The sequence below is a fragment of the Mizuhopecten yessoensis genome, unplaced genomic scaffold (genome assembly GCF_002113885.1).
Source record: "Mizuhopecten yessoensis strain PY_sf001 unplaced genomic scaffold, ASM211388v2 scaffold11171, whole genome shotgun sequence".
Taxonomy (NCBI): domain Eukaryota; kingdom Metazoa; phylum Mollusca; class Bivalvia; order Pectinida; family Pectinidae; genus Mizuhopecten; species Mizuhopecten yessoensis.
In genome coordinates, this window is record NW_018408915.1 from 306,741 (window position 1) to 333,336 (window position 26,596).

Here is a 26,596-nt window from a genome sequence, read left to right on the forward strand (position 1 = left end):
CTAACAGTGTATGTGTCATGTCTAGTAGTGTATGTGTCATGTCTAACAGTGTATGTGTCGTGTCTAACAGTGTATGTGTCATGTCTAACAGTGTTTGTGTCGTGTCTGATATGCAATTGTTTTATGGCTATTTGGGGAACAGTCAAAACTATCATCCCGAGGTAGGGGGGAGCCCTGGGGAACTGTTTGCCCGAGGCCGCTAGGCCAAGGGCAAACAGTTCCTCAGGGCTTCCCCCTACCGAGGGACGATAGTTTTGACTGTTCCCAAAATAACCATGAAACAATTGTTTTATTACCAAATAAATGTTAGTATCAATACTGCATGCAATGTTGCCATTGCTTCAACACTAAGTCGCGGTCACCGAAACGCTTGAACGGGGTTCTCGAGGGGGGATTTCTGCGCATCAAATTCGCGCCGGGTAACAGTGTATGTGTCGTGTCTAACAGTGTATGTGTCATGTCTAACAGCGTATGTGTCGTGTATAACAGTGTATGTGTCATGTCTAACAGTGTAAGTGTCATGTCTAACAGTGTATGTGTCATGTCTGACAGTGTATGTGTCATGGCTAACAGTGTATGTGTCATGTCTAACAGTGTAAGTGTCATGTCTAACAGTGTATGTGTCATGTCTGACAGTGTATGTGTCACGTCTAACAGTGTATGTGTCATGTCCAGCAGTGTATGTGTCGTGTCTAACAGTGTATGTGTCATGTCTAACTGTGTATGTGTCATGTCTAACAGTGTATGTGTCGTGTATAACAGTGTATGTGTCATCTCTAACAGTGTATGTGTCATGTCTAACAGTGTTTGTGTCATGTCTAACAGTGTATGTGTCATGTCTAACTGTGTATGTGTCGTGTCTAACAGTGTATGTGTCATGTCTAACTGTGTATGTGTCATGTCTAACAGTGTATGTGTCATGGCTAACAGTGTATGTGTCATGTCTAACAGTGTAAGTGTCATGTCTAACAGTGTATGTGTCATGTCTAACAGCGTATGTGTCATGTCTAACAGTGTATGTGTCATGTCTAGCAGTGTATGTGTCATGTCTAGTAGTGTATGTGTCATGTCTAACAGTGTATGTGTCCTGTCTAACAGTGTTTGTGTCATGTCTAACAGTGTATGTGTCATGTCTAACAGTGTATGCATTACATGTATGAGCGTTATGTCATCATTTCCTTATATTTTGCAGTGTATCCATACTAAAACAGTCGAATTCTACGCTGATTATTTGTGCTCAGACGACCAAGACACATGCTGATGTAACAAATATAAAGTATGATTGGATAGTCTTGAAATAATGCCTTCCTGGTTATATTCTATCTATAAATATATTTCATGGCGTCGATATAAGAAATACTGAAACCATATACAATACAAAACGGTGGTTGTTAAGCGCATTGTTTGGATACAAGGACATTAAAAACTTAAAACAAGCACCAGGAAGTGGACATGAACACATTATAGGGACCTAAGGCATCAGGATACACAAGACACCACACAATTTGACATAGTGTAACACCTGCTAGAAAAACGTTCTCCTTACCACAGGGGCCTGAGAATTGTGAGGCCGTATATGGTTTGTGACCTTTCTATCACAGGACTTTTTTTTTATCTCGCTCACTGACCATGTCTGCTAGTGATGTTGAACGCTCGTAGGTGTTTTCCCCTGCTGTTTTTGCCAAGAATACGAAAGTTTCCGTCTCTTTAATCGTTTCTAAGAAAATAATGAAACCGGGACTTTAGCTGCTTTCTGTCACGATAGCAGAAAACCTGGTTTCTGTTATTCCAGTATTATATACACACAATCCATGGGTGTGTGGTTTATGTCAAAAGTATTTTTTTTTTACAACTACATGTATGTACAATGTTTGATATTGTTCCGGTCTAAAGTGCACATATACAGTGTCTTTACTCTCAGGTGCTCTCCTCAGGTGCTCTCCTCTTGTCTACTGACGCGGAAAAAATAATAACGACGTATACCTTATCGGTTGATTTGGTTACATACAGTTCTATCTATTGGAGTAAATTGAGCATTTAAAGTAATTGAACATGTCCAATAGGAGCACATCTATAGAGCCACGTGGTTATCAGTTGAAAGCGAGGCTGAATGTAGGAGTTGTCAGACCATGTGGCAAACTCCCTTCTGATAACAATGGTGTAAACGTGATGATAAGGTGTTTATGTATAAAATTCCCCGGATGCACCCTGTCAGGCCTATAGCAAAAGCTAGAGGGCCTATCGATGTCCTTATATGACTCCATTGTACGTACAATCTATATTTATATTGTAAGTGCTCCAGAGATCTACAGCTTTACTTGGCACACCACGGCCAAAAGTAAAACACAAGTTGGGAAGTGTCAATAAAAAAAGATGTGCTACATTTCACAAATTGTATTTGAACGATAATACGGTTAGTTGACCTGCTGACATAAATATTACCAGATCGCGCACGCGACGTCAAACCCAGCAACTCACCGGCGACGAGAGAACAGCACGAAGCAAGCACCAGCACCCGGGTCTGTCGTCCTAGTAACCCGTATCCGCCCGTCACAAGACCCGTTACCATGGACAACATGCATAGCAATGCGAAAGCGCTTGCAGCTCTCTCCAAGTCTGAAACAGCAAAGTACACAAAACGATATTAATTTCTGTTTTTTTTTTAGAAAGTTGAACACAAACACCAATAAAGGCAGTGCTGAAAATTCAATATAATATAGCGCTTGCACTTGGTTGCAATACAAGTGTGAAAAATGTCTGACTTTTACGGATGAAGCTGACATGTGACTATTGCTGATCGTGTAGGTAGATAATAGTCATAGTGAACGAAGTGTGCACATACTATGATGGGTTCAGATGATAAGTCGGGGTGGGGGTTCCAATAAACCCCTCCCCTATCCCCCATCCGCGTAAATGAAAAAACACTTTGCAAAGAAAAACATGGCTGCCTATAAAGGATATTGCCAGGCTTCTGGAGTTTCCCGAAACCCCGGGAACCCTCGGCTCCTACATCCGCCACTGTGATAACCATTACGAACTTATACACTATGTGATCTAAGGGACATTATGGACATAGAGAAAATAACAATATGACCTGGTGGTCAATGTGAAGATAAAAGGCATATGGTCAATGTTGAATTAGAGGACATTTGACCTGGTGATCAAGGTAAGGTATTTGGTTACATTTGGCTTGTCCTGGTTTTCACGTCCTCGCAACAGCCAATGTCACGTGGAGACGCTGTTTATTGATTTTGGGGTTATTCAACGGCTTCTTTATAGTGCAAACTCATTTAAAGTTTCATAATATGGACATGGTAATTTGGTCACGTTCTCATGCCAAGGCACTAACTAGTTCTTACTGCCAACCATTCAAGGCCGAACATCAAGTAAAAGGCGGTAAATAGGAACTTGATTTAAACGACTCTGGTTTATCTCTTTTATGGAACGGAACCCATATTCTTCTTCGCTTGTGCGACCTCTCAACAACACTAAGACAAAAAGCGACATATAAGGGCATGTAAGTCGCCTCTTACGACCATGCAGTGGGAACAGCAGGTCTATTCTTTCCCGGAACCTGCACGGCTTAAATCGCATAGTAAGGAACAAGGAAAAACAAAAATATCCCAAATATCGAATGGGTGCAGCTGATTTCATTTGTTCGCTTTCTTGTCTCCAAGCCCAGAACACAAAATAAAGTTGGTAATGCTAAAGGGATTTCCATATAAAAAAACACCTCGTAATACACAGGGGCGTGGGGAGACTTACGTGGAACGGCGTACAGCTGCGTGGTGTCCAGTGCAGTCAGTCCATCACGACCACTCAGATATTCACACTTTGTCTTACGTTCTTGCATCAAGTTAAGTCGTAAACGAACACCCTCTGTAAACAAAGAAATGTTTTCCACAATTATGCAAGATAAACTGGTCATGAGGATGCATTCATAAATTGTGCCTACTAGACCCTTACTTCCTGCATCAAAACCAATGGATTTTCACCTGGCTGTAATCGGGGGAACTCGCGCGCTTTGATGTACCATAGAACTATTCTGGATAGGTAACACCACGCCAAACTGGTTGAGAGGGAGGGACATGATGAAGAGCAATCCACAAGTTCCTTTACAACCAGGATTTTCTTGTGTGTCATTTCGGTACATTGCAAGTGTATAATGGACGCACCCAATTGCAACATACATATCTTCTCTTTTCAAATATATCTTGACCTGCATTATTATGTTTGGCTATATTGCAGAACGTTCACCCATGTGAGGAAGACAATGGGATACGTTCCCAGGTCCAGCATTTAGAGTAAGTGCAACGACGGTTTCACATGTTGTCGGTATAATTTGATTGGGTGGAGTACGGTTGAGCGTGCCTTTGACATTTGCGGTATCAGATTGCAAGGAAGAAAATACCCCAACATACCGCCTTTAGCACACATGCAAACTTTAACGCAAATGCATTTTTGACCAAGTCATGGATTCGCATTTAGGCATCATCCCACAAGGTTTCATTTTAAGGAACACATACAATCTTGAAATGAATGCACATGAAAATTAAATATTCTTTCAAGTTCCAGCAAATTTAAACAGATATGTTATTATATATGTGTGTTACTATAAAGATAAAATAAATATTACGTTTGGATGCATTGTATATTTTCTGTAAGCATAGAAGAAATGTTTAGAGATTTCTGAAAGCTCCAAATAAGGTCGGGTGAAAATGTTTTTGTTTTTTTTTGTAGTTTTTTTTCATATCGAGAAATGTCATTAAATTCGAAATACTATATTAAGTTATTATATCTATTATATGTTTCTCTCTTTTCTTTCGACATAAATATATAATTCGTTTATTTAACAACAATCATGAAGCTTTAGTTTGCTCGGATCAAAGCGCATAATGAGTATTTAATGAGGAAGGTAACCGGAGTACCTGGAGAAAACCTATGTACTCGGGTAGGTGACCCCATACCATGTCACGTCCGATCGGGGTATAGTACCACGGCTACCTTGGTGAAAGGCGAGTACACTATCCACTGCACCATTCGACCACCCCCCTTTTTTTTAATATAGATTACATTTAGGAAACCTGATATAAAGAAATGACAGAACTTAGAACAAGTTTAACAAGTTATAATTGTTCGCGTCCTACATTTACCTAGACTGTATGAACGTTCATAGTCAAACGACTTAACAAGGACAGTAACATGAAGTATGACCTGTGATATTTTGATGAATATTCATTAAGTAATCATTATCGAAGAACGTGAATATAACCTGTTTTCAAGTCTTGTAACGCAGCGAATAGTGTCAGTGAGTTTTAATAAGGCACACATGCTATTTACTCTGGGTGCACACTCTTTATTCCGTTATTACGATATAATCAATCTCGAATATGACGACTTCGAAAAAAATCTCCATTGAAAAAAACATCCATTAGCATGGAAAACGTGGGTGTGTGTGACTTAATGTATCCTAAAATCGTTAATACATCATAGGATATTCACAAATCTCCATAAAATGTCCGTTTCGGTATAAGGTCGCTAAAACGAAAATTCCATAAATGTCGTAGGGATCGATTTAATTTTAGATTCAATATTGTGCTGCGTCATCCTGAAGATAAAAAGTAAACCAAAAATAAAAAAACAATACCACAACGTCAGCAAATAAGGACAAATACTCACAGAACAAAAGCCTTCATATCGAAGGACACATTTAAATATTTATACTGCAGTGTCGACACAAAAAGACAAATACACACTGCAGTGTCGACACAAAAAGACAAATACACACTGCAGTGTCGCCACAAAAAGACAAATATACACTGCAGTGTCGACACAAAAAGACAAAGATACACTGCAGTGTCGACACAAAAAGACAAATACACACTGCAGTGTCGACACAAAAAGACAAATATACACTGCAGCGTCGACATACAAAAACAAGTATATACTGCAGTGTCGACACAAAAAAAGCAAATATGCACTGCAGTGTCGACACAAATAGACAAATATAAACTGCAGCGTCACCACAAAAAAGCACCTATATAAACTGCAGTGTAGACACACAAGGATAAATATATACTACAGTGTCAACACACAAGGACAAATACATGTGTATACACTGCAGTGTCGACACAAAAAAAGACAAATATACATTGCAGTGTCGACACACAAGGACACATATATACTACATCGTCAACACACAAGGACAAATGTATACTACACTGTCAACACACAAGGACAAATATATACTACACTGTCAACACACAAGGGCAAATATATACAAAAGTGTCAACGCACAAGGACAAATATATACTACACTGTCAACACACAAGGACAAATATATAGTACACTGTCAACACACAAGGACAAATATATACTACACTATCAACACACAAGGACAAATATATACTGCAGTGTCGACACACAAGGACACATATATACTACATCGTCAACACACAAGGACAAATGTATACTACACTGTCAACACACAAGGACAAATATATAGTACACTGTCAACACACAAGGACAAATATATACTGCAGTGTCGACACACAAGGACACATATATACTACATCGTCAACACACAAGGACAAATGTATACTACACTGTCAACACACAAGGACAAATATATAGTACACTGTCAACACACAAGGACAAATATATACTGCAGTGTCGACAAACAAGGACAAATATATACTACACTGTCAACACACAAGGACAAATATATAGTACACTGTCAACACACAAGGACAAATATATACTGCAGAGTCGACACACAAGGACAAATATATACTACACTGTCAACACACAAGGGCAAATATATACAAAAGTGTCAACACACAAGGACAAATATATACTACACTGTCAACACACAAGGACAAATATATACTACACTGTCTACACACAAGGACAAATATACACAAAAGTGTCAACACACAAGGACAAATATATACAAAAGTGTCAACACACCAGGTAAAATATATATACTACAGTGTCAACACACAAGGACAAAATATTCCACTGTGTTATGCACAAAGACAAAATATAACCATAGCGTCAACACAAATTATGATGATATGATGAAATAATATTTCAACATACTCGGCCATATATTCTAGATTCAAATAGATTTTGATAAATATACCCCCCCCCCATCCCCCACACACACAGACACACACACACACACCCACCCACACACACCCACACCCCTCCCCCTCCACTTTTATTTTACAAAAATTGTATGAACTTGGTATCAATATTATCTATGTTTGTTAATTTATTAGTCGAAAATCATTTTTATCTTAAATGGTGAAGAGTCGTGTTTCTGGTCTTCCCCGATACAAACGGCACTAGTGAAACGAAAATACCAGAAGTTGGACAACTTGTGTCCAATCCCTTTTGTATATTAGATGCAAATAAAAATATGCTTAAATCAAAAAACACAAATTAAAGTGACAATTGGTTTTGGAATTCTCTAATACCTATGTTCCATTCAAACAGTGAATAAGTGAAGAGGTACTAGTTTTACAAAAGTTTGCTTAAAATATATAAAGACCGTGATAACACATATACATCCCCACGAATTACACAACAATAAACACGTTGTTAGGAGCCACAGACAAAGTAGTGTTAATGAATACGTATGTAACATATGGTAACAATAGGGGATCATGATGACATATACTCATCACGAATACGAGGCGATATCAGTGCTCAATTGTTTGTTTAGGGAGCTGTGTCCTCACACGAGCTAAGGCCACGTGGAAACTGTGTCCCCAAGGAACGCAACCACTAAAGATACATTTCAAAGCGTCATCTCACTCAAATACCATAATGACAGACTAGCACACCACTCGGTCAATGAACACGGTGTAACCGGAGCTGTCTATTGGGACGCACCGCCGAAATGAAAGACAGACAAGGAAAAATAACAGATGTAGCAATCGGACAACAGACCTAGATCTTTTCCGTGTCCCCAAAGAGAGGTCTCAAAAGGAAATCCTGACTTGCAAGTTCAGTTTGGTGTCTAATACTGTTTTGCAAAAGTAATGCAACATATCAATCGTTTCTTTACGCTTCCTAACCGACCAAAAACGGTCTTTGACATACATAAAAATGGATCTAGAGTTCTATCACATGTTACGGCCGTTGTTATTGGTTAATAGCTGTGTAACATTGTACACACAGTAAAATAATGGGGAAGTCAAGGAAGCGCACACAAGGGAATACACATGTGCATGTACAATATAGATATCTTAACGTTTTCATTTTCATCATCGTTAAACTGGCTCAATATAACCAGTTGCTATACAATGTCCATAAATAATGACATTAGCGATGTCGTCTGCTTGGTTATGAGATGTAAACGAGCCATCAGAAAAATCTTATTATGATCACTCAATTTAGGCCACGTTGATTGGGTACTTAAGTGGATACGAAAGCTCATTAAACTACGTTTTCGTGTTTTGGAATAGGTACAGCGTACTACTAACACGGGTTAGCATTTTGTATTGAAATTGCATGTTATTAACAGTTCCGTTAAACCATATTCAATGAGTCGCGGTAGCGCATCTTGGAGAATGTGTTTGAAAAGAACCAGTCACGACGTCCTCTTCATCAGCCCCGAACGGATGTGGTAAGAAATAGGTGTGACTGAAGAGGCGGATTATTCGTTGAGTGATGTTAACGAAATGATGGACATGCGTAGAACTAATAATTAGACTGACCCCCGTCTCTAGAATATTGAATCATTTAGTAAAAATCAAACTACTATAATTTTGATCACTTGGATGTCTGAATCCTAAGTTCTTAACTAGGGGGAGATAAGCTTGTAGTAAAATGCAGCCAGGAAATTCTTCATAAAAACTTAGGGGCTGGTAGCCAGTCTAAAACTTTAAATATACTACCCTTTATAATGCCGTCTTTACTTACTCACTTCACACGTCATACGTCTTCCACGATATATTGTCAAACCTCTTTATAATGTCAAAATATAACGAGACACCAAGAGACAGTATAACGAGGTTTTTACCGTGGTTGTTTTTATCCAGGTCAGTATTTCATAAAAATGCTGATTTATGACAGACATTTATCGCCATTCTACTTTGATGCTATGGGTAATATTATCTCTAAAATATTCAAAGATTTATTGTATAATCGCAAGATGAATGTGTGTATTGTTAGATAGCAGGCCCTTTCTCAATACCATTTCCATAACAAAACATGTTATGTATTCATAAGTGTCTGATATCTCCCCTCGCGTTACTTAGCCAGCGCAGACAGCAAATGTATTATTGAGTATGTTTAGATTTGTAACTCTTGTTCCGTTGTGTAAATACGAATTGGCGCCGACAAATCATGAAACACATAAACAATGGCGCACTACACCTTAACGGATCTTACCACGGCGTAATAAGGGGACAGAATTTCAGCCCCAAGGGACCCTGTTTTCTATAAATAGGAGTGGATGAACATGTTAATTCAATAACGGTTCTGCTAGGATTCTCAAGTTTTGCCCTATGCAAAAACAAAAACAAACAAGGATCGCTTTTATACATAAAGCTTCGCCACTGGGATTTTGTCAGAACAACTCATTAATGTTTAAGTTGGGAAACTTGAGAAAAGCTTCACAATGAAAATCCCGACGGTGCTGTTAATACTATATTGAGATAAAGCGATCATTTATTTATGTGATCTGGTGCTGCTGAAGTTACCGGTGCAGAAATGATAACAAGGCGTACCGTCACAGTGTGGGACTGTCAACAGACCCGATGTCGCACGTCAAGGGATTCTCATAGACGCAGATTCCGATCCTTTTACGAGACATTTGAAAAAGAAGTATTTGTGACATAACAGTCCCGTTTCATTTTTGCCAATTAATAGACTATTCTTTAACATTATATTTTATTGAAACGGCAAAAACCATACCGACAGTATGTGACTTACATGTTGAAATGTCGTAATAGTTTAAGCAAGTATTATTTCTATTAAGCAACGGGAATTATAATGTGAGTACCTATAACTATTATCATTTATACTTAATATAATGTAAATATTTTTATTTTCGTGGTATCAAAATCTCTCGGATTTGTTGACGGAAAAAATTGTAGGGATCTGGATTTTCTGCAACACCGTTAAAAGTCAATAATACGTAACGACCTCCGAAAAAGATGGGCGATTCATTCGTAGTTTAGGTTTTGTGTTTTGACAGACCACTCATGTAGTTAAAAAAGGACATCCGCATTAAATAAGCGCTATACCAGCATGGAAACATTCATGTGAACAGCATTGGTACTGTACACACTTATATTTCTACCCCAGGTAATTCGGATGACTTTACCCGCAGACCCTATAGATGCGAATATAAAACTCTGCATAGGAATCCTCAGAATCGGAAAAATCTCCACACCGGAAGTGAAGCTATCCTCATCCAGAGACTCCCAATGCGAAAACAACTTCTATTCAGTGAAAACTTGACCTCGAAAGTGAACAGTAAACCTACCCAGATCCGGGGACATCGCAACTCTCTGCAATGGATTGAGAGTCGTGTTTGTTCCCCGTCGTTGTACGATGCTGTGAAGGAGTTGAACACATTTTGAAACTATTTCAAATTAAGTGCCTGATCCTAGAGCCGATTATCAATATTTAAAATGCTTTGGGTCGAGGCTCAGAGAACAACTTTCGTTTCCTCCCATATGGCACGTCCCACGAGAGCTACCTCGACTATATGACAGACATTTCAATGTAAACGCGCTAGGCTTCATACAGTAACATTTCATGCTTTCATGTCACGGCATAAGAGATACGATGTATTCCGTAAACCAGTATTCGCTCATTACAAACATTTTGAGTATTGACAGAAAACGTTTGATTAAGGCCAGGTAAATAAGTTATCTCCGCAGCTGTGTAGTCCATATTTAAAGCTGTGTGTAACTTAATTTCAGTTTTATATTGAACATTCCGAACCTTTAATTTTCATCACAATACAGCCGTGAAAAAGAAATTGATAACTTCAAGTTTCATATACAGGCGATCAATTCCGAATACAAACAATATTAACCAACAGACCCGTTGTTGAATTTTAAAAACAAAAATGGTTAATTTTGAAATAAATTTCACCAGATATAACAATTTTCCTCCGGAGAGTCCTAGATATCTGTGTTGTGTTTGACTGTTGATGGAACTGTAGGATGGGACAAAGTTGCTGTGTTATTGGCTCGTGAAGCTTGGTGCAGACGGTCGGGACCCGGTAGGCGCGTTCGATTGTACTCATCTCTACAATTACGTAAGGAGCGAACGCACTGCTATTCATTACTCAACAATCAAGTAATGTTATGGACTGGAAACAAGGGACTAACCGTGAAGGATAATTTGACATGTCTGAAAATGTCTCTCTTCCAAACCGAAGAGAAAAAGTTCCTAAGAGCACTAATAACTTTGGACATGCAATTTGGTTGTTGAAATAATTTACAGTCGTTTTGAAAACCGACAGACAGAATTATTCTCCCCCTCTTCTCTATCTGTCTCTCGTAATGTTAACCGCCCTGCCAGAGTGGAACACACGTGAAGATCATGGAAATGAAACATCAATCTTCGTCGATAGATATATGTATGATAGAAATTACATAATAGAGCTATTATTATGGCTGTATGTTATTTTATTTCTGCGTTCGTCATGCAAGCGCACCACAGTGAAGTACATATATATGATAGCGTGTATGCTACACGTTGTAAACTATCGGTATTGTTCACAACAGTGCTAACGTAATGGTTGTATCGACAAAAATCACGAAAGATTGAAACTTGTTTTATGACCAAATAATTTAATTATGAATGAAAACGATCACATCTTTTCGGAACATGAATGGAAATGACAATGGAGAATTTTTCAGATGAAATGCAGCTAGCTGTGGTCGGATCATAACAAAGACAAATGATAAGGTTATCAGCAAGCTGTACAGGACAATGGCAGCGATATTGTTACATGTGGTATAAGAAAAACCTCGATAAAATGTCTTTCATTTCAGCATAATGCCCTCTGTTTCAATAGCATGCTCCTCGTTTCGATATAATGTCACTTGTTATAATGTTCCTCGTTTAGATGTAATGCCTTTCGTTTCAACATAATGCCCATTGTTTCAAAATCTTGCTCCTCGTTTCTAAGTATATAATACCCCCTGTTTTAATATCATTCTCCTCGTTTTGATATTATCCTCCTCGTTTAGATGTAATAAATTTTGTTAAAACATATTACCCCCTGTTTTAATATCATGCACCTTGTCTTGGTTTAATGACCCTTGAATCGATACTATGCTCTTCATTTCAATTTAGTGCCATTCTTTTCATTTGCTATCTCGCTTACTGCCACCATAATTACAATAAGTTTATATAATAATCCTAATTATTTTGTAAATGACCCTAGCGACTAAACAACGACTGTTCTGAGTACATCTTGGCTAAATTAGATGAACAGACCACATGGGATTTGTGAACAATGCTTACTTGCCGAAGTAAACGCAATTTAAATTCCATTTTAATCCGCCTTGCTACTTCCAGTCGCCATTTTGTAAACAGGACCTAATCTCGAGCTGATGCGCGTTTGAAAGAGTTTAAAGTATTGCAAAGCTTCTAAACGATCGTGCCCAGAACATACTCTCTAAGGATGATGTTTTTGATAAATTTACTATCAGTTATTTACTATATTTCTTTTCTGTATCACTTTCATTAATTCATAAAAGAACACATTTATTTTTTTCCCTTCAATTTTTTTTCTTTCAAATGTTAAAACACATTTGTTTGCAAAAAATGTTCTAGTTTCCAGATTATGATCAAACGTCGTCTGCTTCGCAAACAGTCAAGAAAATAATATTTACAATGTATTGATATTTGTTTTATTAACTAGTTTATTCTTTAAACTATCTTTTATTAATAAATATCAAAAAGATTTTGCATTTTATGACGTAACCGGAAGCGCACTTGATACGAGAACGTGACCCGGAAATAGCTCACAACATAATCAGGACAGTAATTATAAACAGACGTTTATCGAACATTAACAGATTAATACCGTATGTATTGAGACACTGATGTGCTAGAATCCAACACAAGGTAACACTCGTTTAATCCATTGCTATCACATCAAGTACTAACTGACATTTATGCGGAAATATCAGCATTAAATGATTGCGATCGCGCAGACCTACTTTCGTTTTACAGTTTACATACAATTGCACATGTCGGCATCAACAGTATACCTTAAGTTAACTTATGTCCTTCATCGTGCCGAAGATTATACATAGGCGCATTCGAGGAAAAGTTCGTGATTAAAAGCTTGTGTGTGTGGGTTTTTTTTATCTTAAAATTATTGGATAAAAGCATAGTGGCATGTTACTTCAAAATAAAATATACAAGAATCATTTTTTTACGTTAAATATATGTCATAGTTAACATAAGCTCTCAGGAGCTTGAAACATTGTTACAGTGTAAGGCAAACAACAAATTTTATCACAAGATACCTACGTTGGATGGATTAAGATAAAGAGGCTAAATAATCATGCTGTACAAAATTTGGCACTAAAACAACTTACTTAAAAGCCAGTCCAGAGGGCAGGTGATTGGGACATAGCATTTATTTGTAACCAGGAGCAAGGGTTTGGTAGCCGTTAATATTAAAAGACGTTTTAAGTATTGATGCTGCTCGGATTGACGCCAGTGATGTATTTATCGCTTACAGGTTAAAGCGTTGTTATCCAAAAAGAAGAATAGTACAAATTGAAAAGTGTGAATTGCCTACAGCTCCTGTCAAAAGTCAAAAACATTTCTCTCGTGTTCTTTCTCGTCACCTGGACGTTTGTAAGTTAGAACAGCTGGTCTCGCAGACGCTTAAACTATGTACACAATATATATTCAGTTATACCACAGTATTGTATTGTCTCGGTATGGCTACGAATGCGTTCCAGGTCAGGTAATAGAGCATCAAATGTATTAAATTCAAATAAAGCACCACTTCACGACAATCATGGATTCATATGGGTACAATGTTATTAAAATAACATTCATACAGTGCATGCAAGCTGAAATTAGCAAATCATTTGTTTAAAATAACAAGTCATCATTTCCATGAAATTATCCAAATAAATAAGATCTTTATGTCAAAATAAACTTCAGGTTTGATTTAGTATTGTTTAATGTACGTCCTATCAACAGCTATACATGGTCATTTAAGGATGGCCTCCCCCATTTGCTAGATGCATGCGTGTGGTGAGTTTGTGCATATTTAATTTGTGTTTTTGGAGTCTATGGTATGTTCATGTTTGTCTCCTTGTGATAGCGCAGGACCGATGCTGACTTTATAGTGTAATTTCACTGGAGCATACTGCTGAAGACACATCTTATTTTACGAACTTACCTCGTTATCTCACCATCTTTAATAGCCAAGGGTTCATAATTTAAATTTGTACTATTCAACCTTGGCAGATTTAGCCTTGTGTTTAATTTCCCTCCCCTGCCACCTTGCATAGACACTTTACTAGCAAAACTTTAAACTTTCAAGATTATTTCAGCACTGGTCGCCTATGTATTTCCCTTGGTTATCATTTACAGTTAGAATATGGTCAATTATCACTACCAACTGATCATATACAGAAAATGTTTTTTTAAGTATTGTCCTCCATTTTTTTTTTACATAAATCATGACATATAGTCGACAAGGCAACTTGGTACTGGGCGCCGCCATTATTATTTACATGCACAGGAACTTGGTATTAGTTTCTAATATATGTGTATTATATAATGTATGATATAAAAAATGGGGACCATAGGATGGTAATTTGTCCCTGTGCCAGGTTCAATAATTTGAAAGCTTAGAGAACAAGGCTGAAAACATGTATGGAATGTGTTTTTTTTAAGGGAGTCTGTATAAACACATTATGAATATGTAAAATTATGATGGAAGTCCATTTTACTCGAATTACCTGACGTTATTTTCAATACATTCAGTTCATCTATATTTCCACACTGTTCTCGGTATTCCGTCTATGCGTATTGCAGAGTTATCTTCTCTTGTGAGCAGGTATTGATTGTTACATCATTGGCTTGTGTGAGATAATTACGTCGTTTTCTCGAAAATTGATGACGTTACTCTCACAAACAAATGATGTAACAATCAATACCTGCTCACAAGAGAAGATAACTCTGCAATACACAAAGACGGAATAAGGGATAGGAACCAGTTTGTTTTTTGGGTTTTATAAATCCTCGCAACCCTTTTTAAGTCATATGTATAAGAAAGGTCTGCCATATATCTGATTCTTTGACAACTTTACTACAAATATATAGCAGGATTTGAGCTTTCTATATCAACTGCACTACACTTCATATTACTTGTTGACGTTTTTCTGCTACAATACATGGAGTTTCCTCACAAGATACTGGTAATAATAATAATAATAATAATAATAATAATAATAGGTTCTTAGGTCGTCTCAAAGCGGTTCACAAAATCATTATCCGTGGTTAAAGGGCCTTTGCAACCAGCTAATATCTTTCTCAACTCATTGGGGAGCATACAACCGGTGCTGCCATTTCGGCGCTCACAGCTAGCATTCAACGATTCTAGCACTACCCAACCACGTACTCATTTACAGCTGAGTGGACTGGAAAAAGTGGAGTAAAGTATCTTGCTCAATGATACAACACAGTGCCGTGCCGTGACTCGAACCCGCAACCATCAATCACGAGACTGGCGTTCTACCACTAGACTACCGTTCCACCATATCGTAATATCATATTTTACTCCTCCCTAAACATATTTCAAAGACCCCTTTCCCTCTTATATTTACAACTCCTTTATACTTCTCCCTCGATATATCGCCAGACCCCTTTATAACGCCAACCTATTCAGATTCAGGGAAAGAATAGACCTGCAGTATCCCACAGAATAATCATAAGAGGCGACTAATGTGGGCCCAAGGGTTGTTTCTTACGATATAGAAACTAGGAACAGACCTTTTGCATCCCACTGAATGTGTATTATAAAAGATGAATTATGTGGGCCCCCTTCAGAATCGGGGGGTCGCTTCGGTGTCTTCTACTAAAATGACATGGAAGAGACGGAAACTGATCAACTACCCACATTCGAACATTTCACATCTTTTGCGTTTCATAACTTTCCTGTTTTCTTTCCTTCTTTTCTATCTATTTTCCCTTTCCCACAGACTCTCCTAGGCACCCGTCCTCATATGACCCTGGCTGTTGCGAGGACGTTCAACCGCAAACCATCAAACATTTTAACGCCAAATGGTGGCAGTATAATAATTAAGGTTCTACTGTAATTCAGTTCAGTTCGAAACGAGAACTACACAATATAATGCCAGTAACTTTATAGCTTCCAAACGACTCGGCATATTCCCATTCATGCTGAATATTACTGTCACGTTAGATAACGAAGTGTCGTTTGGGGAAGCCGCCCCAATGAGAACACTGTCGACACGTGTTCCTTTCTAATTAGGTGAAATGTGTGTCAATTATCGCCGTACTCCTAATGGGCCCGCATAATTATTAGTATTTCACAGAACCTAACACTATTATCGACATCCTACATTGTCAGGCACGACCTGCTATTCTTTTGAAACTGCAAATAATATTTAAAAAAAAAGGAAGTCAGCAGTCTGCTGCAGAGCGTCACAATTTTAGCGTTAACGCCGACTGTTCGCCAGTTGGCCCGGAATGATAAATGGAAACGCGAGGGAACATCGGTGGCTAAGTTACTGTCATCTCACTGGGGGTTTCTGGAGAAAACCAAGACAGACACTACGTAACAAAATTACTCGATGAACTTTAACGTTTTTTTTAACCACCAGTCAATCGCTTTGTTATATTAATGAACACTACGACTAAACGCCTCTCCGTGAATTGTTTTTATTACGTGTAATTCATTGCCTGTGTTATCCGTGGCACTGTCGGCTGTGATTCCATTGATCACCAATTTGGAAACATTATTGGAATTTAATCATTACAACATTGCACACGTTAAAACTAGAATAATTCGAACAGATTTATGTTCTGAAGAGAAAACCCCCACACAAAGTGTCTATATATCCTAATGTGAACGTTACCGCGGTTGGGTGTGTCGACATGCGCTGGAATGTGGCGTTAAGTGCCGCTGTTATATTTTATATTGACAAAAAAATCTGTTTGTTCTGTAAGTGAAGTTAAGAGAACTGGCATATCTCTCTTCTCTGAAGTCGACACACCCGGGTGGTAGTCTGATGGTTCTATCGATCTGCGCGCGTGGTCCTGGATGCTGCACGTGCTTTACATGGGAACAGACACGTCTCAAGAGTATTACATGTACACACACACACACACACACACATATATACATGTATATTCTTTATCATGCAATTCATAACCTCATGAGTTCCCCTAGATTGATTGCAACTTTGCTGTGTCCGAGAGCTTGCGCGTTTTGTTGAGTCCGATATACCGTTAGGGTAGGTACATGTATAACCACACCAGACGGGTCGAGATGGAGAGCAAGTCCCTCACAGAAATTTTCCTATTTGACATAACGGCATATGAATAGTGTAAAATGGCACATTAGTGATTATAAAACAACCAACTACGACAGTTACATGCGTATCTTCCCTACCCTATTTATATGTTTTTTTTAATCTTGATCATTAGCCTTCGTAACGCCTTCCATGGTACCACCTCAAGTTGGCAATATTGCAGAGTGTCTACTTAATTGCGAAGAGGACCGGGTAACTGGTTCTGTCCCAAGGCCAGGACATACAGAAGTCCTTAGAAATGGTACATATAGTTTTTAGTCCCTGCTTAACGCTGACTTTGCAGGATAAGCGCAATGGCTGGTTTTTCTCCCACCCTTCAAATGTGTGTCTCCCGTTTAAGCCGGGTAAAATCAGCTTGTCACCCCATAGGGGGAGATAGCCTCGTGCCGTTTAGCACGTGTTCAATTGTGACGTCATTAAAATGCGTCATCGGTAATTGTGACGTCATCAAAAGTGAATGACGATATACATACCCAACATGTGTTTTTGTTTAAAAACATGGCAGACTACTGTCGGTGGAGCTGTGACTGAAATAATAGGATGGGAAAAACAGAATCTTCCCGTACCTTGAGGGGCTAACAGAGAAATCTCCAACCCTCGGGTCGATTTTTTTTTTAGTCTAAGCCTCGGGTTAGACAACCAAAAAACATCACCCGCGGGTTGGAGATTTCTCTGTCACACCCTCAAGGTAGGGGAAGATTCTATTAATCTCAGTTGTCAATGTAATTTGACCGGATGGACTAATGTGCTGGGTACATTCGGCATGATGGTACAGTGTGTTAGCACTCTGAAGTCGGCACCAGATCGGCGATATCGCAAGACGGCAAATATCACCATATTGCCTGCCTATATATAGATTTCATTACCCACATCGAGGTACGTCACTAAATTTAACCCTTGGCGTTCATAAGATAATGAAACCTAAATAAATATATAAATACCACGAATATTTATGCAAAGTCTTATGTAGTAGACTAAAAGATTTATTGTTGTGTGGTAGTCTTATGTGGTGTCAATGATTTCCAAGTAATATCATAACATACAAGTAACCAAATAAAACGCTATAAAGTGTTGATTAAATTCAAACATGAAACGTCATAAATCATTGTACAAATTCTTGGATACTCAATAAAATTTATAATGTATGTACTGTAAAGCGCTTTAGAGTGGCTTATGTTAGCTAGATAGGGCGCTATATCAAATGTTGTATGTTTAATAAAAAAATAAAATAAACATGCCACGAGAACCTCCCTTAATATCTCGGACTGAAGTCTCGTTCCGGCATCTAGTTTACTTCCCTCTAAAAGCCGTTAACTTTTATCCACATGAGAGCTTAATCCAATGATTGGTGTCTTGTAATATTTACCAAAACAAAATCACATTAGTTATTCTGACGTGAGGAGTAAATAAATGTTCAATATGTGAACATAAATAAGGCTCCCACGATTTTTTTAATGTACGCCATTTGATGATAAATATTGTGTACCGTTACATTTTTGACATAATTATTAATAGGTATCTGAAATGTGGAAATTGAAGCCAATATCGATACGAAGGGACAAACATTGCATACTTGAAACAGCTATCAAATGAAGGCGCTGTTTGGTAATAACGGGTCCACTCGAAGCCCATTTCAAAGTTATTTTTTATTGAAATGCCATAATCTGGAGACGATAGCTTTACGACCCATCCGGTCACTTTCGGACCACGTGCTGGCCAGATGTAGTTGGACAAAGCAGAACATACGGAAGGCTGTTTGTTTATTGCTTAACGGCCAATCGGACACAATAGATTATAATATCATGTACATGTAGGGGCCATTGCACGGTACTGCATTCAATGGAGGCCAGTTTGAAAAAGAAAGCGACCGGCCATAGAAGAATTAATGGAGACAATTTTAGAGGCATCTTACGCAAACCATTGGTAAATGTCGACAGCTGAATATAATCTATACTGAGGTCAATTTTTATTGTAGTTGAATGTCATTGAAACTCGTGATAAATCTTATGACGAAGGAAGTCAAACTCGACACCAAGCACGTTTATATTGATAAAGTGAAGCCCGCGTTGAACTACCCCGGTTTCTTAGAATGCAATGCATTAGGTGAACTTCGTTAACTCATTCACCCCTGAAGATACATTTGAACTCTTCCATTTCAAAGGCTATAGGATAGCTCATTATAAAATGTCAGGAGATTAACTGAGTTAAACACCAGTGTAAATCTAGTGACAGACGAGTTCTGAAAGGCGTAATTGAGTTGAAGGATACAGCTCTACTTGAAAAAGATATCACAAAAGGAAGTGAAAAATTAAAGCTGTAAATTAGAAACGTTCACGGTAATTCAAGTATAGATACCATTCCGAAAGAGCTATAGCAGCCAAATCAAGGCACCATCTCTTTTATAACATTCCCTCATTCCAGAACAATTGATTTTTTTTTGTTTTCACGAGAAATTCTTGAATCACCTAAAAATTGGAACTGCATTTCGCAACGTTTTTAATATTATAACTGACTTATACCGGAAGTCATTGTAGAAATGTTAACTAGAAGATTTCGGCATACCAGAAATTTATTATTCGAAATAACATGCGATGTGTCTAAACATACAAGTTTTTGTCTAAATTTAATGACCCTTCGAATGATACGTCAGAGCCTGAATATAGGAAATATTCGAATTTACCGGAAGATGCTCTACAGACAATATCTAGCAGTACATATGGGCAGTTGACAACGGATGTCGTTGTGAAAGTTTGGAACAAACGTCAAACTGTAAAGTGGGCCAGAGGATCAGTAGAGAACAAGTTGTTAGCGTAATATTCTTAATACAATCTACAAATAAATATAACTGTACAGGTCCTTTGTTTTAGTAATCATTTTAACTGTTCGTTTTCGCTGTAACACTACCGTTGTATCTGTCTCAACAGACACCATGTGCGACAAATCATATCGGTCGGGTTCATTGTCTTATCCGACAACCTGTTTAACAAAACATATTGTTGGTCGGGTTCACTGTCTTATCCGACAACCTGTTTAACAAACATATTAGCTTTGCAAAATTACATGTACAGAAGATTACCTGTCTAATCCGACAGTATGCGTCCCACATCATATTCATCAGAATAACCTGTCTAATCTGATCACCTGTGGATCATAATATATCCTCATATTACCCTGTCTAATCCGACACCTTGTGAGAAACAAAATACTCATTAGATTATCATGTCTAATCCGATATCCTGCGGGGCACAATTATCGGTCAGATTAATCTGTCTTATCCGATACCATGTAGGTCACAACATATTTTTCAGAATAACCTGTCTAATCTGATTCTTATGAATCACAACATGCCATCACATTACCCTGTATAATCCGACACCTTGTGAGAAACAAAATACTCATTACATTTTCATGTCTAATCCGGTATCCTGCGGGGCACAATTATCGGTCAGATTAACACCTGTCTGTAAAGCACAACATATTTGTCAGATTAAATAGAATGTCGGAGTACATAGGTTTTATCCTGTAGAATTCATTGAAAATGGGAGTATAACACTGCATTGTATCATAAAGTACATCAAAATACTCGAAGTTTACATTAAGCACGTTTAACCGTATTATAAACAACTGCTCGGTAAATAAGCACCTGAAAAAAAAAAGAATTCGACGATATTTTCTTAGAGTTCAAATCGAATGTTCTTAAAAGAATATTTAATTTTCATGTTCATTTGTATTCATGAATCATGTCTAGAGTTAGTTACATTTGTAATATCAATATTAAAATAGCATCTTAATAGCAAACTCAAATCTTCCCCGATGCATGCATGTACACGCGAGAAATCAATTATTTGCAGTATACCGTTAACAAAGTTATTTTAAAAATGTCAAAGGTTAAAGTTCGGCGTTGAATTATTACACAGATAAGCATAACTACACGTTTCATGGAATCTTCAAACCAATCAACAAAAACAGTCAAATTAAGGGAAAGTGTTGTTTTCTGCAAGTTATATTCAATTTAAAAAAAGGAAAATTAAATTAAAAGTAATCTCGAACCAAGCAAAATGTTTCTTTTTCCAAACTTCTTGAATTTCTAATAATTACATGTTTCCGGTAATTCAGTTATCGAATAAGCTTTGAATGTCATTCCAAAATATACCTTTCATCTCTGTCATTTGCAAAATGCAAAATCATAAAGAAAGTATAACTCAAATTCATTAAAATTATTATTTTCAACAATTTAAAATTTGAGGTAATCATCAGCTGATGCGTCACAAAGTGAGGTAATCACAAGCTGATGCGTCACTAAGTGAGGTAATCACAAGCGGATGCGTCACTGAGTGAGGTAATCACAAGCTGATGCGTCACTTAGTGAGGTAATCACAAGCTGATGCTTCATTAAGTGAGGTAATCACAAGCTGATGCGTCATTAAGTGAGGTAATCACAAGCTGATGCGTCATTAAGTGAGGTAATCACAAGCTGATGCGTCATTAAGTGAGGTAATCACAAACTGATGCGTCACTGAGTGAGGTATTCACAAGCTGATGCGTCATTAAGTGAGGTAATCTAAAGCTGATGCGTCATTAAGTGAGGTAATCACAAGCTGATGCGTCACTTAGTGAGGTTATCCCGAGCTGATGCGACACTGAGTGAGCTAATCACAAGCCGATGCGTCACTAAGTGAGTATATCACAAGCTGATGCGTCACTTAGTGAGGTTATCCCGAGCTGATGCGACACTGAGTGAGCTAATCACAAGCCGATGCGTCACTAAGTGAGTATATCACAAGCTGATGCGTCACTTAGTGAGGTACTCACTTAGTGACGCATCAGCTTGTGATTAGCTCACTCAGTGTCGCATCAGCTCGGGATAACCTTACTAAGTGACGCATCAGCTTGTGATATACTCACTTAGTGACGCATCAGCTTGCGATTACCTGACTTAGTGACGCATCAGCTTGTGATTACCTCACCTAGTGACGCATCAGCTTGTGATATCCTCACTCAGTGACGCATCAGCTTGTGATTACCTTACTCAGTGAAGCATCAGCTTGTGATTACCTCACTTAATGACGCATCAGCTTGTGATTACCTCACTCAGTGACGCATCAGCTTGTGATTTCCTTACTCAGTGAAGCATCAGCTTGTGATTACCTCACTTTTTTTAAATTGAATATAACTTGCAGAAAACAACACTTTCCCTTAATTTGACTGTTTTTGTTGATTGGTTTGAAGATTCCATTAAACGTGTAGTTATGCTTATCTGTTTAATAATTCAACGCCGAACTTTAACCTTTGACATTTTTAAAATAACTTTGTTAACGGTATACTGCAAATAATTGATTTCTCGCGTGTACATGCATGCATCGTGGAAGATTTGAGTTTGCTATTAAGATGCTATTTTAATATTGATATCACAAATGTAACTAACTCTAGACATGATTCATGAATACAAATGAACATGAAAATTAAATATTATTTTAAGAACATTCGACTTGAACTCTAAGAAAATATCGTCGAATTCTTTTTTTTTTTCAGGTGCTTATTTACCGAGCAGTTGTTTATAATACGGTTAAACGTGCTTAATGTAAACCTCGAGTATTTTGATGTACTTTATGATACAATGCGGTGTTATACTCCAATTTTCAATGAAATCTACAGGATAAAACCTATGTACTCCGACATTCTATTTAATCTGACAAATATGTTGTGCTTTACAGAGTGTTGCTTAGACAGGTGTTAATCTGACCGATAATTGTGCCCCGCAGTATATCGGATTAGACATGAAAATGTAATGAGTATTTTGTTTCTCACAAGGTGTCGGATTATACAGGGTAATGTGATGGCATGTTGTGATTCATAAGAATCAGATTAGACAGGTTATTCTGAAAAATATGTTGTGACCTACATGGTATCGGATAAGACAGATTAATCTGACCGATAATTGTGCCCCGCAGGATATCGGATTAGACATGATAATCTAATGAGTATTTTGTTTCTCACAAGGTGTCGGATTAGACAGGGTAATATGAGGATATATTATGATCCACAGGAGATCAGATTAGACAGGTTATTCTGATGAATATGATGTGTGACGCATACTGTCGGATTAGACAGGTAATCTTCTGTACATGTAATTTTGCAAAGCTAATATGTTTGTTAAACAGGTTGTCGGATAAGACAGTGAACCCGACCAACAATATGTTTTGTTAAACAGGTTGTCGGAAAAGACAATAAACCCGACCGATAGGATTTGTCGCACATGATGGTGTCTGTTGAGACAGATACAACGGTAGTGTTACAGCGAAAACGAACAGTTAAAATGATTACTAAAACAAAGGATCTGTACAGTTATATTTATTTGTAGATTGTATTTAGAATATTACGCTAACAACTTGTTCTCTACTGATCCTCTGGCCCACTTTACAGTTTGACGTTTGTTCCAAACTTTTACAACGACATCCGTTGTCAACTGCCCATATGTACTGCTAGATATTGTCTGTAGAGCAACTTCCGGTAAATTCGAATATTTCCTATATTCAGGCTCTGACGTATCATTCGAAGGGTCATTAAATTTAGACAAAAACTTGTATGTTTAGACACATCGCATGTTATTTCGAATAATAAATTTCTGGTATGCCGAAATCTTCTAGTTTACATTTCTACAATGAGCTTGTGATTACCTCACTTAATTACGCATCAGCTTGTGATTACCTCACTCAGTGTCGCATCAGCTCGTGATAACCTCACTAAGTGACGCATCAGCTTGTGATAACCTCACTCAGTGACGCATCAGCTTGTGATGACCTCTCAGTGACGCATCAGCTTGTGATTACCTCACTCAGTGACGCATCAGCTTGTGATTACCTCACTTAATGACGAATCAGCTTGTGATTACCTCACTTAGTGGCGCATCAGCTTGTGATTACCTCACTCAGTGACGCATCAGCTCGTGATAACCTCACTAAGTGACGCATCAGCTTGTGATTACCTCTCTCAGTGTCGCATCAGCTTGTGATTACCTCACTCAGTGATGCATCAGCTTGTGATTACCTCACTCAGTGTCGCATCAGCTTGTGATTACCTCACCTATTTACGCATCAGCTTGTGATTACCTAACTTAATGACGCATCAGCTTGTGATTACCTCACTTTTTTTAAATTGAATATAACTTGCAGAAAACAACACTTTCCCTTAATTTGACTGTTTTTGTTGATTGGTTTGAAGATTCCATGAAACGTGTAGTTATGCTTATCTGTGTAATAATTCAACGCCGAACTTTAACCTTTGACATTTTTAAAATAACTTTGTTAACGGTATACTGCAAATAATTGATTTCTCGCGTGTACATGCATGCATCGGGGAAGATTTGAGTTTGCTATTAAGATGCTATTTTAATATTGATATTACAAATGTAACTAACTCTAGACATGATTCATGAATACAAATGAACATGAAAATTAAATATTATTGCTGATGCGTCACTTAGTGAGGTAATCACGAGCTGATGCGTCACTGAGTGTGGTAGTCACAAGCTGATGTGTCACTAAGTGAGTATATCACAAGCTGATGCGTCACTAAGTGAGGTAAACACAAGCTGATGCGTCACTGAGTGAGGTAATCACAAGCTGATGCGTCACTTAGTGAGGTTATCACAAGCTGATGCGTCACTAAGTGAGGTAATCACAAACTGATGCGTCACTGAGTGAGGTAATCACAAGCTGATGCGTCATTAAGTGAGGTAATCACAAGCTGATGCGTCATTAAGTGAGGTAATCACAAGCTGATGCGTCACTAAGTGAGGTAATCACAAGCTGATGCGTCACTAAGTGAGGTAATCACAAGCTGATGCGTCACTTAGTGAGGTAATCACAAGCTGAGGCGTCACTAAGTGAGGTAATCACAAGCTGATGCGTCATTAAGTGAGGTAATCACAAGCTGATGCGTCACTAGGTGAGGTAATCACACGCTGATGCGACACTGAGTGAGGTAATCACAAGCTGATACGTCACTAAGTGAGTATATCACAAGCTGATGCGTCACTTAGTGAGGTAATCACAAGCTGATGCGTCACTGAGTGTGGTAATCACAAGCTGATGCGTCACTAAGTGAGGTAATCACAAGCTGATGCGTCACTTAGTGAGGTAATCACGAGCTGAGGCGTCACTAAGTGAGGTAATCACAAGCTGATGCGTCATTAAGTGAGGTAATCACAAGCTGATGCGTCACTAGGTGAGGTAATCACACGCTGATGCGACACTGAGTGAGGTAATCACAAGCTGATACGTCACTAAGTGAGTATATCACAAGCTGATGCGTCACTTAGTGAGGTAATCACAAGCTGATGCGTCACTGAGTGTGGTAATCACAAGCTGATGCGTCACTAAGTGAGGTAATCACAAGCTGATGCGTCACTTAGTGAGGTAATCACAAGCTGATGCGTCACTAAGTGAGGTAATCACAAGCTGATGCGTCACTAAGTGAGGTAATCACAAGCTGATGCGTCACTTAGTGAGGTAATCACAAGCTGATGCGTCACTAAGTGAGGTAATCACAAGCTGATGCGTCACTAAGTGAGGTAATCACAAGCTGATGCGTCACTAAGTGAGGTAATCACAAGCTGATGCGTCACTAAGTGAGGTAATCACAAGCTGATGCGTCACTAAGTGAGGTAATCACAAGCTGATGCGTCACTAAGTGAGGTAATCACAAGCTGATGCGTCACTAAGTGAGGTAATCACAAGCTGATGCGTCACTAAGTGAGGTAATCACAAGCTGATGCGTCACTTAGTGAGGTAATCACGAGCTGAGGCGTCACTAAGTGAGGTAATCACAAGCTGATGCGTCATTAAGTGAGGTAATCACAAGCTGATGCGTCACTAGGTGAGGTAATCACACGCTGATGCAACACTGAGTGAGGTAATCACAAGCTGATACGTCACTAAGTGAGTATATCACAAGCTGATGCGTCACTTAGTGAGGTAATCACGAGCTGATGCGTCACTGAGTGTGGTAATCACAAGCTGATGCGT

The 26,596-nt window shown here is 38.3% G+C and overlaps 1 protein-coding gene across 1 annotated transcript in view; it reads right to left on the minus strand.

Moving 5' to 3' along the window:
• The window catches only part of LOC110467333, a 44,388-nt gene that overhangs the window by 9,599 nt on the left and 8,193 nt on the right, over positions 1 to 26,596 (minus strand). Inside the window, exons 2-3 of the mRNA XM_021524442.1 lie at positions 3,766 to 3,879; positions 2,479 to 2,616 (exon numbers count right to left, since the gene is read on the minus strand). Of these exons, the coding sequence (XP_021380117.1) occupies positions 2,479 to 2,616; positions 3,766 to 3,879 (252 nt within the window). The remainder of the gene's footprint in view (positions 1 to 2,478; positions 2,617 to 3,765; positions 3,880 to 26,596) is intronic.